At 36.7% G+C, this 19272-nt stretch overlaps 1 protein-coding gene across 8 annotated transcripts in view; it reads right to left on the bottom strand.

The window, feature by feature from the left end:
- Positions 1 to 342: 342 nt before the first annotated feature.
- LOC139997825 (uncharacterized) overlaps positions 343 to 19272 on the bottom strand; it is a 210746-nt gene continuing 191816 nt past the window's right edge. For all 8 annotated transcript variants that reach the window (XM_072021812.1, XM_072021818.1, XM_072021817.1 and 5 more), the window contains 3 exons: positions 11526 to 11638; positions 2491 to 2726; positions 343 to 1788 (listed from right to left, as the gene is read on the bottom strand). In XM_072021812.1, the coding sequence (XP_071877913.1) occupies positions 1671 to 1788; positions 2491 to 2726; positions 11526 to 11638 (467 nt within the window). In that variant the 3' untranslated portion in view covers positions 343 to 1670. The remainder of the gene's footprint in view (positions 1789 to 2490; positions 2727 to 11525; positions 11639 to 19272) is intronic.

Raw genomic sequence — 19272 nt, 5'->3', positions numbered from 1 at the left:
ATGCGCAGTTGGTAATGTAAAAGGTTTTATAAATAGTTAAAGATATCTGGCTTCGGTCGATAGTTAGGTTTTCAGTTGATAAAATTCTATCATTCTGTAAGATAGCAAAGAAGCGAAAGAAAAGAGTATGTGAAATTGCAAACGAATTTAAAAGTACCATTGAACGAGTCATAGAACGAATAACTTTTTCTTGATTCGAATTAACAAGTGTGTAATTACGAACGCGTATGACGATTGACGACGAATTTTACGATTTACGTGTCTTTTATTTTAACCAAAACGATTAAAGTGATTTTATTTTGGCATTTGGAGAATGACGAGGGAAAAAAATATCACGGTGTATTAATAATGTAACTTGGGTTTTATTGCATACCGCTAAATGATGTCATGTACAGCGTCGTTTCCGACGTCGAAGATTTCCACTTCAACGCCCAATGAACTCGTGAAAAATAAAATCATGGAAGTTCGCGCAGAATTCCGATTTTTCGAATTCTGCTCGTCGCTTACATTAAATTGATCGCTAATAATTTTCGACCATCGATGTAGAATTTATTTCTTTATTTCTTTCGTTATTTAATTCAGATATTAATTAGAAAATAGAAGCTTACATTATTCTGTTAAATCGTCGTTAATCGACACGCCCACATTAAAGTCTTTTGATTTCTCCTCTCGACATTTTTAACATTAGCAACAAGCTTTTGGTAATGAAACCGGAAGAAAAAGAGGAAATATCTTAGGATTAGAAACCAGAAATTTTGCAAATCTATGGAATTCGAAATGCTTTTCGTATCGAACAACCGTGATTCCATCGATTGGCAAAATTTGAAAATTCCCTGACTTTCCGCCTGGTTACCAACAACGGTCGCATTTTTGTTGGAGCTTTCGTCAACGACGCAACTATAATTCTACGTCTCTATCATCGAAGAAAAAGTAGCACACAAGCTCCAGCTTATCCATTTTCCAAAAAAAGTATCCATTATCCGAACACAGGCTTCTTTGCGTTAACGACAAACGACTAATATATTATCGCTAACATCCACGTTAAAACTTACGAGTCCTTACTTCGTAATTGCTAAATTTAATAAGCAAATAGTATCATACAACGTGAACGTTAGTAGGCCACTAAAATAATCATTTTAAACCATTCTTTCGTCAGTTCTTATCCACCAGTAAAGAAAATTCTCATCGTTTCTACTTACTATAAAAATATTCTACGAACAAGTAGAACTAGTGCTTTTTACAGTAGCAGAAATAAGGCATATTTGCTGTAACGAAACCGCGATTTTCAGATAAAAATCCAAGCATAGGCTTCAGGCCATTCCACAAAAATTTGCTTCACAGAAACATCTCTGTATCCTAATCATCGTGTTCGCCATCTGTTTCTTTACGTTCGGCATCCATTTGCCCGCGATCCATCGATCCGCAAGGCGCGTTTAAAACGCTCGTCTACGTGGAATACACGCACTTACACACACACACACATGCACGCGCACACACAGAAAAAGTCACTTTTTCTATTTTGTTTCGAGGTCCCGGAGGAAAAACGAAGTCGACGAGGCAATAGCTGGCAGGATGACTCGATAGGTAAGTCGATGTATCGTGAATCGAATCCCGTGTATCGATGACTTTCAGATCCTGTTTTTCGTCAATCCTGTTGGCCGATCGATCGATCACTGCACCTCGCACACGAAGAACGTCTCGAAGCTGCACGGGCTGTCGTTCCACTTCAGCCCTTTACCATCCCTGTTCCACAGCTCCAGGCAGTGCTCCTCTTCGCCGTTCTCGTATCTGCAACGAAATGCATCGAATTTATGCTGTCCTTTTTCTGCTTTGTCTCTTATTAGGCACGTATTGAAGAAGATCTTATCAAACGGTTTCAATTAGCTTTCAGAACAATGAAAAGCGGAGTAATGCTTCTTGTTATGTCTTCCTCGGAGAGGTGAAGTCGATGCGATAGAAACTCCACTCTATCCGCCGAGTATGCTAATATCTGAACATTCTAGTATGAACCGAATATTCCATTCTGCGAACAGAACGTCTGCTAGTAACAAGTATTTTCCTCTGTTAGAAATACCATTATTCCACGTATTGCATTACATTATTACAGCATGAACAGCAATTAAAGATCACGAAGATGGCCTGTCTCGCTTTGGAAATATTATGAACAACAATTTCTATTTTATATTATTTTATTGAATTAGGTACGATCCATTTCGTTCTATTTCTATTATTACGTTCGTGCATAATTCAATAAACTAATATAAAACCAAAAACATTGTGCGTCTATCATTTCCTTATAAGACGAAAGAAACTTTTCGGACAACCTAATATATATACATAGTTTAAATATAAAGTTCTTAGATATTAAGAAAAGAATTGTAATTTCTTTGATCCTCGTTTAAACGAATGGAATTTAATATCCGAAAAATGTTTGTTCTATTATACGAATATTCTTGTGTCCTTCTTAGTTTGGATATCGCAGGCTCATACCTGAAATTATTCGGCTCGCCGACGTTCCAATTTTCGAACGTGATTGGCCTGCCGTTCGCCATCCAGAAGAAAGTGCCTTCCTCAGCCTGATCGGTACCAGAGGTCCAAAAATGCTCGTGTCCAAGGCCGAAGTCCTTAATATGTTTCTCCAGCCTGTCGTTTTCCTCCTGCGACGCTATACTCGCCAGATGCATTCCGTGATATCGACAATACTGCGACGCCCTGTACCAGTTGGCCTGTAACGAAATTAAAAAATGAAATCTACGATACAAACGGATAGAATGAAATCTCGTTGAAGCAGAATTAAACGCCACCCTCAAATTCATTACTGTTTTTCTTCCAATTTATTTTTCGCCTCTCCACTGTTCCGTCGTTGAAGTGAACGACAAAACGATGGGTTCGACTTTATTTATAAACATACAGGCAGGTTGTCGCGCTTTGTTACGCCCCGAGGTTTACTATAGGCCGTGTTCCTAACCGTCTCCCTTGGTAATACAGAGTCGCAGACAGATCGTCTTACACGACCGTCGAGATACACACAATGTAGCGATAAGCGCATAGTTGTGTCAAGCAGCGAGTTCTAGAAACATCGATTCGCCTTCGGTCCGTTATTTTATCTACGCAAAAAAGGTGGCATACGTGACCATAGGCGCGAACGGTTGCGAGGTCCGAGCGTGGTGGGGGTCGTCTCCCAGAGAAGACAAAGGACGAAATCGAAGGGCAGTCAGTGGCATATGAGAATTCAAACCGAATACATCGAGAAATATTATAAAGTTGGGTCGAATTACAGTAACAAACTAATTGTATCGTCGTTAAATCATTCGTGACGTGTTCGTTATAATCATTTGAACTACCTCTGTTATCCTAATCGAAACAGAGGAACGACTGGTTCGCGGCGTCGACTATCAGAATCCTAACGAGAATTTACGCCTCTCGCTGATGCGTTTCCTCGCGATCGCGTCTCTCCGCGAACGGTAGTAACACGCTTTATCCGAGGAATTCGCTGGTCGTTTATCAACACGAATAAAATAAAACAGAGTAGAATATTTAAAAATGTATTTCAATCGTTCGAAGAAACTAGTCTAATCGAAAGTTTTCCTTACGTACGATCAACGTTGCTCGAGAAAATAGAGTGAGAAATGAAATATATTGCGCGATCGCGTATGATAAAATATTAGGTGAATGACGAGTGTCGACTTTTAGGTGAATAACATGCGTATGCACCGATTCGAATTGTAATTAAACATTGTCATTGTGGAACAGGATTCGAGATAATTAAAAGAGACACTGGTTTGGACATTAACAATAATTGTTCGTTAAATTATGGACTGTGATATAATGGTAGTCTTTATACATTTAAACAGCAGAGACAGTTATATGCTGTATTGTATCATGACAGAATTAATGCACCGCGTTCATATAATTAGATTAATTGAAATTCTTTTAAACTTGAAATGATCATATCATATTGTGGGATAATGGCAGAATCTAATTAAGGTTGTAACAGGCCTTAAAATATTTTCCACGTTAAATCCACTATTTTACCGATTAGTACGCTACTATACAAAAGTGTTTGGACACGATCGTTCGCTTTTAGTACGATATATAATTTCATTTAAAAAATGCTCATCGAAAGACCCATAATACTTTTTACTCATCGTTAGGATTACAATGACGACAGAACGAAACTGTTGTAGGTCAATTGGTACAGAGCGTGCAAATAATTTTCGATTAAACATTGCAGTCGATACATTTTTTAAAACAAATCAATCCTTTCGAATGACGATGAAACTCGACTGATAATTCTCAACTGACTCGCTAGCAATTTATTACGACGTTTCGTGTGACTGTAAACGTTCAACGAAACAAGACTCGCTTCTCAGATCGGAAATAAAATAATCTCATCGAACGTTTCTTTGCATTCGCTAACATCCATAATGTCCGAACGTTCCACGCGAAGTGGAATTTTTTCGATTCTGGGAGTATCCTTCGCCCTGTTAGCGTAGTATACGTCGGCGTCGATATTTTTCGGCGACAAGCATGCCAAAGACACGTCGTGTCATAAATTCGCGAGCGACGCCACAGCCTGGCCGAATGCGATTTTCGTGTCGATGCGGAGGAATGTTTTGTCGAGGTTGCCGGACCGGAGAACACGTTTCACCTCCGTTACACGAAGGGAAACAGGAAAAGAGGGGAACGGAGAAACGCGAAAAATCGCGTGTAACCAGGCCGGAATGCAAATAAAGAGCGATAAATAGGAGCGCCTTTGCGATTGCTTCGACGTCGAGTCGTTCAAAATCTCTTCCTTCTCTTCCTCCGTATCTTAGTTGGATGAAACTATCATCTCGTTTCTATTTTACAGTTTACGAAATCGAATACTTTCGATATGCGATTTTGTTGCTTATTTTCATCTTCTTCCGTATAAGTTACATTTTTACTTGGTTTCGTTATCGAACGAACGATCAATGCGTATTCTTCGACTTTAGTTTTATCGAGTCTCGTCCTATTTGAAAAGTCGAGAGGATTTTATCATTGAAAATAAAATATATAAAATTATCTGTCATTTAACGGGCTGAAGATCATAGTAGCGCGAATGAAAATTTTGAAGAATTTGCATTTAGTTGTGTACTTCGATTCTTGAATCTTCCTTAGTTTCGTAATTAATTCAGTTTACGCTTTCTTCTTCGCCGCGATACCTTTTCGCGATTTGGAAAAGTATGACGAATATTTTGTACAGCAACAAACGCAGAACATTATTTCATGAAAAAGTAGCAGTGGTTCGACTTACACCACCGTGATTATCAGCCCTCCCTTCATTTTAGTGTCGTAAATTCTTCAATTTTCTTTTATCACATTTTCCCTGCTTCCTTTAAATCTCGTTTGAAACAGATTTAGTGGTATTTTTCTTTCCAGTCGACTTTTTATTACAATATATATCCTCCAATCTTTGGAATATACATATATTATCGTGAGAAAGATACGTGAACTTATTTATAAGTATTTCTTTTTCTTCTATAATCTACCTAATCCGTTATTATAGTTCGATTATAATTTATTTCATTGAAATTACAATTTTATAATCACTTTTTCTAATAAATATATCCACTTGAAAGCCTGCAGTGTTCTTTGTTTTTGAAACGAGACAAATAAATTTCTTCGCATGTTTTTCTAAGAAATAAGAATATTATAACCATAAGCGTCATTTTTAAATATAATAAATTATCATTTCAATACCACGTAATAGTAATGTAATAAATAAAATATTTATTTACTTAAAGAAGCCAGTATTTCTTTTATCCTAACGCGTTTAAACTTCCGAGCGGAAGTGTACATAAAACGGATATACAAATCTACAAAGTATCATAGTTAGCTTAAATTAATCGACAATCGACGTTCGAGTAAATGCTTTATCTTCGAGTCGTGGTGTCATTCGTAATTCGTAGCTACCTAATTCCATTCTTTCCTTAGAAACAATGGCAATGAAGATTTCGAAGAATGACAAGTGTCTTCCTAATCGTTCATACCTTAACACGCAATCGAATTTATTCAAAATTACCATTTCGTACGGATATCGATGAAAATATCGTTACTTTATGGTTGGAGAAGACAACGCAGACACTCGTTCCGTGCAGCAAATTGCCCATGGCAATCGATGAACGTGAAAAGAATTATTCGCGATCGCGTATACCGAGGCAGCGTGTTTTCTCCTTTAATTGGTCTTTTACTTTGTCCACCGCGGTTAAAAGAACGAATGCGCATTAAGTCTATTTAAATGCTCTCGATCGTGCTCCTCGCGACTCGTTTCTCCTCGTTCTCGTTCCACCTGCTACAATTGCCAAGCTATTTCTACATTTGTCGAAGCTCGTTTCGTGTTTATTTTATAATGAACTTTTTAAACGCGTACGTAAGAAGTAATGTTTTTTTTTAGACACATAAAATGTGAAGGAGAAAATAATACGATCAGACAATCATTACGAAATATTTAACAGTACCGTGAAATAATAATTACGATTTTAAATTGATCTCTAGCAGCATTTTTACGATCTTTTAAATTATTTGCCTAGTATACGTTTTATATTCAGAAGGGTATTTCAATTCGATCGAATCTTTCTAATTAACTTTTTAAAACTTGAAATATTCAAAAATGAAATATACCGCTTCTTCATATCTGAAAGAACATTATTGCATCTGATAAAAAAAAAAGGAATGAAAAATAATATTAAGAATTAAACATAACGATACGTTTGCCAATAAAATTTTAATCATATTTAATTCTATTCCAAAATTCGAATTTCATTTCACGCCAAAGCGTCAACGAAATATATATTTTTCCTTCAAACGTTTCATCGAATTTCAATTTAAAACCACTTTATATTATGCCGAAATTTGTTGAAAAATTGTCTTGCCGGATTTTCGTCGTAATTCGTCACTGGTGGGCCTTCCTGTGCGAGTTTCGGTGTACCACCGAGAGGAGAACCACCGGAGCGGCACGCTTCAACGCGAAAGTACGAGCTCAAAAAACGCGAGTGTAAAGTCGCATAAATTTCGCCAGCCGGCTCCATTACGCCTGGCAAATGACCGCGCAACAAGCATTCTCGTATTTTACGCCCGATAGGGGAAACGCAAAGAAACACGGATCCGCGACATTTGCATATTTCGTTTCCATTGAAATATCTCTAATATTACGCGTGTCCTATTCAAGTCCGGTGAAATGGCTACTTTGTGTTCCACATTTTGGAAGAAATTCACGTATTAAACATCAGTTTGTCCGCCACTGATTTGGTGATCAAAGATGACCAAGGAGAAAGTTATAAATTATTTCGTCGTAAAAATTTTTACTATTACACGAGGTACCTACTTATAATCAAAGTAGTATGGTGAAAATAATAAAATGGTAATCGGTAGAAGCATACGTAATAAAATAGTAATAATTATCTAAAAGAAAATATAAGTAAACAAATATAATGATGTATCGGTTTGATGAGGATTTATTATAAATTAATTGCAGAAAGAGGTACTTGAAACTTGTCAAAATTCTAATTATTAAGGAAATTAGAGAGACGTCGCGTTCATGAATTTCTGTAATTTGCAATCGCGTTTGGAATTTTTAATGCGAGTGGCAATAAGTTTGTAAAAAGATTCATCGTGTGATTTAACATAAAATTATTTCGAAAGTGAAATGAAAATGTCTGGAACTTATCTTTCCTTAGTGAACATTAAGTGCAGTATACGTATATTCTAGAAGTGTGTTTAAGTACATTCTTCTGAATCCTTACGTAATCGAATGTCATTATTTCTTCGATGATTTCGATAATTTGTAGACTGTAATTTTACATTCTCGTAATTTATTCCGTTTTATATTATTTTCACAATCTTCGAAATTCTTTCCAACATTTGTAAGATTCTTACAGTTTCGTAAGATTCGTACAATTTGTAAAAATACTTGTGGTTCGCCTCTATAACGTAATGTTATTTTCAAAAATTAAATAGACGAATTGCTTAAAAAATTCAGTCATAGCTAGAAAATCATACCACGAGCGTCGCGACAGGTCAAACGAATCCCAAAGCGAATTCCGATAACCACTAAAAAGCAAATACTCCACGGTGACAGGTAAAACGATAAAATAATAACCAAGACCATATTTCGACTAATGGTGTAACCAAAGATTTACTCGAGCAACAAACGAACAGACACCATCACAGCCCTCATTGTTTGCTGGCGAAACAAAAGGTGAACGGGTGCAGAAGGACGTTCGTGCCGGTTAATCCGATTACAGGGAGGATCGAGCAGCGCTCCTTTACGTCGTTGCGAAACGCCGTCATTTATCGCCGAAGAAACGCTTTACGTCACTTCCACCCACCGTTTCAGAGAGATCGTTGCAAGGCCACGGACCGGACACGCCGTCGCCATTACAAAATCTGTCTTAATAATGCGGTTCCGTTTGCACGCGAGCCAAGGAAAGTAGGTGACTCGACTTGTGGAGCAACAACGGTCAAAGAGAGAGAAAGAGAAAGAGAGAGTGAAAGAGAGAGAAAAAAGTGATAGAGAGAGTTGTTCGATCGGTCGATTCATCTGGTTGCGTGAATCTCCATTTTCGGCTGGTTAACAATTTGAAAATGCCGTGCCACTTAACCGATTGAGTGGCCTCGACTCACCACTCTGTATAATCGGCAATTATTTAAAGATTCTGGATGTTTCTGGAAATATATGTTTTTATAGAAGTAACCAATTAAATGGGATTCAAATAGAGATTCATTTCGCCTACAAAATATTGTGACGACTACTTTGGTTTGCATATTTTCTGTATTTTTGTGTATTGCGTCTACTCTAGATAGTTTTGTATTTTTAAACCCCTAAAAAGATGCAATTTAATATAAAAATGTTGTGATGGCTACTTTGGTTTGCATATTTTCTGTATTTTTGTGTATTGCGTCTACTCTAGATAGTTTTGTGTTTTTAAACCCATAAGAAGATGCAGTTTAATATAAAAATGTTGTGATGGCTACTTTGGTTTGCATATTTTCTGTATTTTTGTGTATTGCGTCTACTCTAGATAGTTTTGTATTTTTAAACCCAGAAGAAGATGCAGTTTAATATAAAAATGTTGTGATGGCTACTTTGGTTTGCATATTTTCTGTATTTTTGTGTATTGCGTCTACTCTAGATAGTTTTGTATTTTTAAACCCCTAAAAAGATGCAATTTAATATAAAAATGTTGTGACGGCTACTTTGGTTTGCATATTTTCTGTATTTTTGTGTATTGCGTCTACTCTAGATAGTTTTGTATTTTTAAACCCATAAAAAGATGCAGTCTATTTGTAGTTTGCTTTTAAAAGGATCAATCGGATTATTTTGACATGTTAGTCGACGAAAATTGTCGATCTCTCTAGACGAATATAATTATTAATAAACTCCTGACTTCTATCTTGTTTAAAATAATAGCAAACTATTTTTTGGGGATTACTTTTAAACAATTTAAGTAATAGAACGATTCATCCTTAAGTAAGCGACCAAAATACTCCAAATATCCAACAGGTATATGTATAAGTAAAGTTGATACGTTAATATTTAGAACTACCGCATACATTTTTACGTAGGATTATCCGAAGAATAAGAATTTGAAGCGCGATATATTTTGTAGCACTTTCACGAAAAAATAGAAAGTTTGCTGCAAGGAATATATATATGTAATATCAGAAAAAAGAAACTGTATTATCTGTAATGATAAATAACAATAACAATAATATGAAATTTTAATTAACGTTGTTTAAAATCGAAATGATAATTAACGAGCGCATGTACAACGGCCACAGTAAGTATCGGCGCACGATATTGTATTTTCTATAGTACTTGTTAATTAATCAACTTTAAATAAATTAAATTTCATACCACTGAATAATATTTTAGCACAGCAAACGTATCATTCTGAACGAATAAATTCGCTTTTAAGTTATAGCGATAATTTTTTCTAGCAGATATATTCGCCCATAGTTCTGCGAGTTCTTAAGCGACACTTGGACGATTTTACTTTCCAGGGAATTCGCGGTCGTCAACTGGGAGTCCTACAAGGGGTCTAGGTTAGAGGGAAAAGCGTGATAAAGTGGGTGACGGGTTTAAACTAGACACGAATACGTAATAAATGGGTTAATGGCACTTCTAGGCATCGGTCGTCGACGAGACGACGCTGTTCCTGTTTTAAGGAGATGGAACGGAGGTGAAATTGTGTGTCAAGCGGTGGGGAATGGGTCGTTGGAGATTTGAATGTGCAGTGGAATCGAGTTAAAGCGAGATCGCGTGTCTGATACTGACGTAAAGTGGCCTCGATGCGAAAATATGCGTGGGAATAGCGAATGGAAGTGTAAAATTGTTTGTAGTATAATTACAATACAGTTTAAATATTTTATACTTCAAGTTAAAGAATATTCGTGTATACTTAAGAATCGGTATTTGTCCTGCTGTTAGGACATTTTTCGAGAACTTGAAATTATCAAGATTCCATTCCAATCTTTCGCGCATACGGTGGACTTTCTCTTAAATGGTATTTGTGGAATTAAATCACTACCTGATTAAGCGAACAGCCGATTAAGTCGAATATGATACGTACAAATATCATACGTATATTATAAGTAGCTACAAAAGAAATATGTTTGTACGTATGCGTAAATATGCACTGTATAAAATAAATATATTTACGCACGTGTATTTGAAAATTTAATTCAACACTATTTAATTCAATACTCATCCGACTATTTTTCTCTACAAAGATCTTACATACTCTGAGAAAACGTTTCCTATCTTGAACATATACGTAATGTATTTATATATAGACTCATACTATTTAAAGTATCCTTTTCTATCCTCCTTTGTTTTTCTTTCAATTACACCACGATATCACCTTTCTGTTACATCGAAGTTCCTTTTACGACAAATATTCTGGTCCACCAATAAGCTTAACGTCGCATGAAACGTATCGGTGAATTTTCTCTCAAAGAAGTTAGATGTATTCGGTTAAAAGCTCAAATAAGAGGAAGCGCACTGTACCTGCAAATCACGATTTCGTAAAACGTCGGTTCTCCAAAAATAATCGAAGATTCTCAACTAACAGGTATCGATAGAATACTTCCGCATTCTAGAAATATAAACGTCCACCTGTTCCTCTTAAGGAACACCTTTTTCTCCCTCGTTTGACGAACGTGTGTCTATCAAACCGTTGTCTTCGACCAACCCGACAGAGACCTCTCTTGCGTCAACGCAATCTGCTTGACAGAGGAATCGTTACGAGTCCACGAGGACAGTGATCAACAAGATCAATTTTCCGCGTTCTTTGCCGCGTGATACAAAGCATACATATAGGGGATGGTCGCGTTCAGGTGAACAGATCGATAACAAGCCCGGTCTGGCGTTCGATGCACCGTAAAGCGCCAGTGAGACGGCAAGCGGGAAAGTTACGGGCACGGAAATAATTCGATAATGTCCGGTAGGCCGCGTCCGCCACAGCAACTAGATAAATCAAAGTGACTGGAAGCCGCGATACCTTGAAGAAGATCCCCAGGTAGTATCTTTTCTCGCCGAGCTTCAACAGCGGCATCGTCCATCTTGATGCGGCCAGGTTGCTGCTGTGCTCGTCCACGCAGTTTGGGCAGTCGTCTGTGGAAACAATGAAAATGTAAGCGTGAATCTGGTAGAAATCCCTGGCAAATTAATTGCACGCAAATCTCGACTAAAGATCAACGACACATTTTGGTTGAAATTGAATTAACAGGGAAGTATGGTTTGACAGTCTGTGTCGATTGGTTTCGTTACACACGAATTATATAATAATATTTGCAGATATTTCGTAAAAAGGCGATGTAGTGCCGAATACAAGAAATACGTAAAATGCGTTGAAACTTATGGAACAGCGTAGCTTAAGAGCGCTTTCTCTGAATGTGCTAACCGTGCTTCAGACCCTTATTCAAGGTTTTCATTCGGTTGTCTTTATTATTTCGTGCTAAGTTGCAGTTTGTACAATGAATAAGAGATAAAGTTCCTAAAGTAAGTATTTAAAGTATTAAACATCGAATTTAACAGCGTATTTAACACCGAACTTGTTAAAATAACAGATTTTATTCCTTTTTCTTTTTATAATTACCAGGAAAATATAAACGCTTTTGAATACAATTTGTGTTAACTTTTATTAGAATCGAAACATTGGGTTATTCAGAAACAACACTTTCGATTCATAAGATGATGATAGATGAACAACAATTGCTGTTTTATATTATTTTATTGAATTACGTATGAGTTCTATTTCTCTTATTGTGTTCGCGCATAATTCAATAAACTAATATAAAACAAAAAACATTGCGCGTCTATTATTTCCTTATAAAACGAAAGAAACTTTTCGGACAACCTAATACTTTGTTCCATTTTTTACATTGTATATTCGAAAACGATTCAAAAGTATTATTTGTTGCTTCTAATTGGATATCAAACGTATCAATTAAAGAGATCAAATGCATAAAATTTGACACCTTACGTTGCTCTTTTTCGATCGAAATAATCCACGCGAAGAGGCAGAAATAAACAGATATCCCTCCACCGCAACGGTATCGTTAATAATCGTGTTTGCCACTGTTTACCTCCGCTAACTGAAGGTTTCTTTCCGACGTTCCTCTTAATTCACGTAATAGATTTCTCTGTTGAATACTGGTTGCGAGAAAACGGAATTACAAGCGTTCACGGGGGGTCAGAGCGACTTGTTACGTAATGCGGAAGAGTCGATGCTCTGGTGGCTCGAGACGCGTAACGGTTCGGGGAAAAGCCGACGAGTGAAAATTCCATTATTAAAGGCACGATCGCCCACCTCTTTTGGCCGTGCTTTAACGAACCATTATATCGCGGCATAATTCTCGCCGAGGGCGAAAGTTTTAATGTTCCCGGCGATAAAACACGCCTATGGAAATAAGGAACTTAACGAGAACTTTCGGATAATATAGACTGTAAAATGAACGTGATTCCGAGTGCTCGGCTCGCCGCATAAATAATATCGCTATGAACCTTCGCGACTCAATCGAATACAGTGTTGGGAAAATAATCGGAGAAAATAGTATCATAAAATTTTGTTAGCTTTTGTTTAACGAGATACTTCTCCAGATTCTTTTTCTTACCTTTTTGCTGGTTATTGAAAGAATTTTATGTAAACTCAGGATAACGAGTTGTCTTTTTATTCTCGTCTGGCAGCATCGCGCCATTGGTAGTTAAGAAAGCTCAAGTTAGTCTCGTGTTAAGTTACTCACATTATTCGTGGCGTAAAAAAGTGACAAATAAAGTGACGGATTAGTTGAGGATTCAGGTAAAATGACACGCGAGGTAATTACTTGTTAACCGACGAAGTTTTTTTGTATTTTTCATTTTGTAACGAGACTCTCCTGCACATTAATTTAGTTATTATTAATTTAGTTGTATTAGTAACTAGTTCGTCGTGGGTAATTCAGATTGTAGCAGGACGCGTGGTACGATTATACATGTGGTGTATAAAATAAACTGAAGAAACATAATCTGGTTTAAAGATTCGTTTTCGAGAAAATCGAGTTTGAAGCTTAGAAGGTATACGCTTTTAATTGCGGGAAAGAAATTTGAATAATTCTAGATGCATAAAGAAATGTGAAATACGAAGATATAAAAATTTATAGAGTTTAATCTTAATTTATATTCTACACTTTGTGGCACAAATGTAAATTTTGCTCTAAAATTATATAACTTGATCGAGACTGTTGCAAATTTTGATAGTGATATATTTTTTCTAAGGAACAATATTTATCGTCGTTTTTTAATTCGTTTAGTATCTTACAATTTTCGAGGGATACAAAGAAATTATTTATATCAGTCCGATGTTTCTTTTGAAGGAAACTGGTCTTAAGGGCGGTCCCGTTAACAAAGGAGGCGAACTTCTTAATTAACACGAAGAAACGAAGTTAATTAGTCTAGGCAGTTGGGATAAGGTAAAAACGCCGAATGTACTTTCCATAAGATGTCTTCTTTAGAGTTTTAAATGGTGCTGTTACGGTAATAAGGGAAAATAATTATACGACGAGAAAGATTTGTTCGTTACGAAAAATAAAGAAAGATAATTCTACCGGTAAGAATTCATGTAGGACGTGCAAAGAGAGAAAGAGAGAGAGAGAAGTTACATTCTTCGTCTTACGTAATTTCGTCGACAATTTTTCGGCGGCAGATGTAATCGATCAAGGTAAATTTCTCTTCGATTCATTGCACCACCTGGTGTCGTTTTATTAACGTTTAATGTTATGTAAATAACATGGAGACGTTGTAGTTTCACTTCGTTTTCATCTTGTTCTTTATGCGCTTCGAACGAGTGCACATGACAAAGTTATTGCAACAAGCTTTTAAATAAAAGCCCATCCAGTCTTGTAAATAAGAAAGAAAAATAAAAGGGAGTGAGACCGTCATATTATACAACGAGTGGAAATAAATTCTCATATAATTATAGGAGGGACTGTTAACCATTTAAGAGTATAATTTTATTAAACTTTGAAATTTTGTAACGCTATTTACACTACGCAATATTCTTTGAGATGGCTAACCATTTCTCTGCAAATTAACTAACGATATGGTTAACTAACAATGTAGAGTATAACACTATGCTAATATAATAATATGCTATAGATAATGTAATGTATAATACTGTTATCAATAATACTATCACAAATATAAGAATTTTGATTCCTACTAGACACAACTTTTAAAAACGTCACATGAAAATTCACATCTGGACATATCTGATACCAGCAAGTCGTTAAGCATGATTACAAAAAGTACAACAAACATTATTGCAAAAAAAAAGCATTGCTATGTGACTGATCTCTTTTCCTTCCACGGAAGAACAGCGACAAAACACTCCTGTCAAGTTAACGAACGCGCTACTCAATCTAACAGTTCATTAGCAAACCCAATAAACTTCCAAAACGTTCAAATATTTCACAAACCTCCTGGAAACGATCTCCAAGCACGCAAAATCACAAAAAAAGCGCGTGTCGTGCCACAGCGTCATAAACGAAACATCCAATTTCCGTAACACGACCACGACGGTATCCATCGACCTAATGAATTCACTGTGGCGAGCGGACGTTTCCAAATTCCCAAAGAGAGGGAGGGGGGCAGATCTCCTGGTTCCGTAAGACAATTTCTCAACGAGAAGGGGGCCATGCATTTTAACAAGATCTCGGCTCGGTTCCGCCGCCGGTTGTACACGATCGAGTCACTCATTAACCTTTCAATTATCCTTTACCCAGCCAACCGCCGCGATTAATCCATCCAACAGGAACTACTTGGAAATTCCGAAATTCTCATCCTCGTCGGCGTCTCAAGGCGTCGCTCTCCGTCTACTTTAATAAGATTTAGAAACGAAAGCGTAAACGGATATTCTTTCGCCGTTTGGTGATCGTTCGTGCAATCAAAAATCGAACATCCGAACGTTCTGAGAATATTCCAAGAATGCTTTTACTTATTGGAAATTTGACGCAGTTTGAAAGACCGAATAAAACTGGCGACATGCGATTTCTCAATTACTTTTTGTGAAAAACGAAACGCATCATTTCGCATGATTTAACAAAGTGAGAAGAAAAAAGAAAGAGGAAGAGGAAGACGTTGATGGGAAATCTGTTAAAAAGAAGAAAAGGAAATAGTACGCGGTATTCATATTTTGATATATTAGGTTGTCCGAAAAGTTTCTTTCGTTTTATAAGGAAATAATAGACGTACAATGTTTTTTGTTTTATATTATTTTATTGAATTATGCACGAACGTAATAATAGAAATATAACGAAATGGATCGTACCTAATTCAATAAAATAATATAAAACAGAAATTGCTGTTCGTCTATTATCACCTTATGAAGCTGTTGAAATGGTCACCACTTCTAAAAAAATTCTGGTCTTTTAGTTTTCTCAAGCACTGAAGCCACCGACAGCATATAGATAAGACTGGGTCGAAGGCAGATCATAAACAGTAGACAGGTGACGATGGCTTCAGAGTTTTCAGTCATAGGGTAACACTGCTACCGTGCGGATCTGGACCAGCTGAATTATATTCCGATTTGTATTTACACTTCTGTATTTAAAATATATTTTCTACCTTACAATCTATCCACGCGTTCCTTTCTTCACATCTACGTCTAATAACCTCAACAGAAACGAAAGAAACTTTTCGGGCAACCTAATACACCAACATTACACTTATATTCTTTCTAATGTTCAATGGAGAACTTACTTTTGTCTATCAAATTTTTGCTAGTTGTTGAAAATAATATACAGTCAGCAGACTGCAGATGTTTACGCAATTATAAATTTTACAAACACGACCAAACAAATAGATTTTGTCTCACTTACTGAATGTTACAAAGATTGTTACGCTGCAGATATTTTAGGTATACTATAATTATCAGACCCGACAATTGCCTCCTCTTCTCTCCAGCGAGGTCTCGACTCTATGGAAGAGTGGTTCCACAAATGGCGCTTCAAAGTCAACGAAAAAAATCCACTCACATAACTTTCACGCTACGAAAACAAACTTGCCCACAGGTGACGATAAACAATATACCTATTCCAGATAAAGAATCAGTCAGATATCTGGGCATGATCCTGGACAGAAGATTGACATGCAAACAACATATCTTAGATAAAACCAAACAAGTCAAAGCAAAATTTAAGAAATTCTACTGGCTCATCGGCCGACGTTCCAACTTAAACACGCAAAGTAAAATTACACTGTACAAGGCCATATTAAAACCTGTTTGGACCTATGGAATCCAACTATGGGGAACAGCGAGTAATTCCAACATAGAAATTCTCCAACGATTCCAATCGAAAACCCTAAGATCCCTGATAGACGCACCTTGGTACGTCACCAACGAAACGATACATCACGACATCAAGACACCCACAGTCAAAGAAGAATTATCCAAATTCAGCAATAGACACAGCACAAGAGTTAACAACGACCAAAACCCTCTAATTACTCAACTACTCGACGCGTCGGAACAGATTCGCAGGCAAAAGACATTACACCTTAGACCTAAGCACTAGATTCAAATAGAATCAAACATACTATAAACACCTATTAATCGTGTCATAGTACCATGGCAGATAAATTTACTTAAAATCCTCTAACGAGAATTGATTGTAAATTAAACGCAAATATTAAAAAAAAAAAAAACTATATATGTATACTATATGCATTCTGTGTATTTCTGCACCTTTTAATTTCTCATGAATGCATAAAGATTCGCAGTTTAATAAACTAAAGCGAATTAAATTATCTTTACGCGAATGAACGTAATCTTCATTATAAAAAATAGCATTCGTTAACTTGATCTAAACACACGAGCACAAGACTAACGAGACAGCCGGTTCGAGTAATCGGGCGAGATAATGGAAGAAAATCGGCCGACGATAAGAAAGTCAACCCCTCGAAAACTTAGACGAGTGTGGTGTTCTTTGGTTCTTGCCACGAAGAAAAGGCACACAGCTACGATAGTGGACGAGCAAAAGCCCTTCTCGGTTTCGTCGACGGACTAATTAGGACGAGCGTTCTGCATATTTTAATAATCGCTTCGTTAATCGTCGCGCACCGGTCCATGACGTCCTGGAATACGTCTCGTGGCATTAATATTCAACGGATCTCTTAATAGACACCAGCCATCTCCTATTCTCCGTCCTATTCTTCTTTCGTTCTTTTTTCATCCTGGATTCGCGCGAAAACATCCCTCCGGGGACTAGTCTACTTGCGTAGAGTTCCCATAAAAATATGTAGCAAAGATGAAGTTGGTAAAGGAATGTTATTAGCGAGACAGTCTTTTTAAGCGAGGTCAGAGGTCGTGGGTCGTTAACGGTTGCATTCTAAAACGATTTCCTAGGAATTCTCGGGCGACGAATAGTTGGTCGATGTTTGACTAGTATTAACACGCTCGCTGTTGATGATATAAGATATTTTCAGATATTTTGATCAAGAATCTTTATCGTATCTTGTGCGCCAATGTTATATAATAAATAGTTTATGTATTTATGAGATATTTACATAAATGTAGCGGAATGTGCGAAATGTGTACAATATGGGAAAATGTATAGAATATTCAGAATAAGTATTATATTCAGGCGATGATAATAGGCGTTACAATATTATTTAGGTAAACTCAAATTTGAAATAGCTCGAGAGCTGAAGTAGCAGATAGCTTGGGAGAAGAATTTGTCGATTTACAAAACTCTTGCGATTAGCGAAGAATAGGGAACGAGTCAGATAATCTCGATGAAAAATTGTGAAAGTTTAGATGTCAGCAACTGAGAGAATGCTAGGAAATTTGCCATCAGTACACGCGTGAAATTCTATTTACAGCCATAGCCTCTTGTTTCACGATGAAAAGGGGTCGGACGGGAAAATAGATATTTAGTTGTTCTCGAAATTTCATTTGGGAGATTGATTGGTTTTAGAAATAGCGTTACGAGACAATTTCACATGCATTGTCTCCGCAAAGGTACAAAGAGTCCATAGTAAATCTATTTATAAGTATTTGATTAAATCGTGTATATTATACGTGTAAATATTTTTGCTATTTATCAGATCACGGTCTAGGAAAGTGAAGATCGTATAAGTGTGTGTCCGATTTTCTAAAGATTCAAATTAAAAAATTTCAAACGGTAAATTCGATAGTTTCATGCGTCATTTTTTAAATATCTGATTTTTAATTAAATTTTCTATAAGAAAATTATTTTCAGAAATTATTCTAGTGCTTTGTTGATACGATATTCGATGAAATTCCACTCTATAAAACACGTGTGTGTATCAAAGAAACAGAGAAATAGGTGGGCACGTTTTTAAGGCGTCCCAGAAAATGAATTCAGACCTTGAATACCTCGTACGGTCATTTTTGGAGAAATCGTGGTTCTGTCCACGTTTCGCGTGTCCAATACACGATTCGCCTGTTCGATACAAAGCCAAGTACGTGATATGAAACATGCTTTGCGTTCCTCGCCACTTTGTGATCTTTTCCAGTGGCGCATAATAGAACCGAAACTTCGATCGGTGAAAATATTCAATACGCGTTAGGTGAGGGAAAAGTACCATCGTGAAGTGACGTAACGGAAAAACGAGTAAAAGTGAGAGGAGCCAAGGATGACTGCGTGATAGTCCAGGAAGATCGACTTCGGGAAAAAGAAAGTTTACGAAGGAAACAAATGATCGCACTAAAAATAACTTCAGAAAATTCCTATTATGTAAATATGCTA

This window comes from Bombus fervidus, chromosome 2 (assembly GCF_041682495.2).
Source record: "Bombus fervidus isolate BK054 chromosome 2, iyBomFerv1, whole genome shotgun sequence".
Taxonomy (NCBI): Eukaryota; Metazoa; Arthropoda; class Insecta; order Hymenoptera; family Apidae; genus Bombus; species Bombus fervidus.
This window is presented reverse-complemented; position numbering and strand designations above follow the sequence as displayed.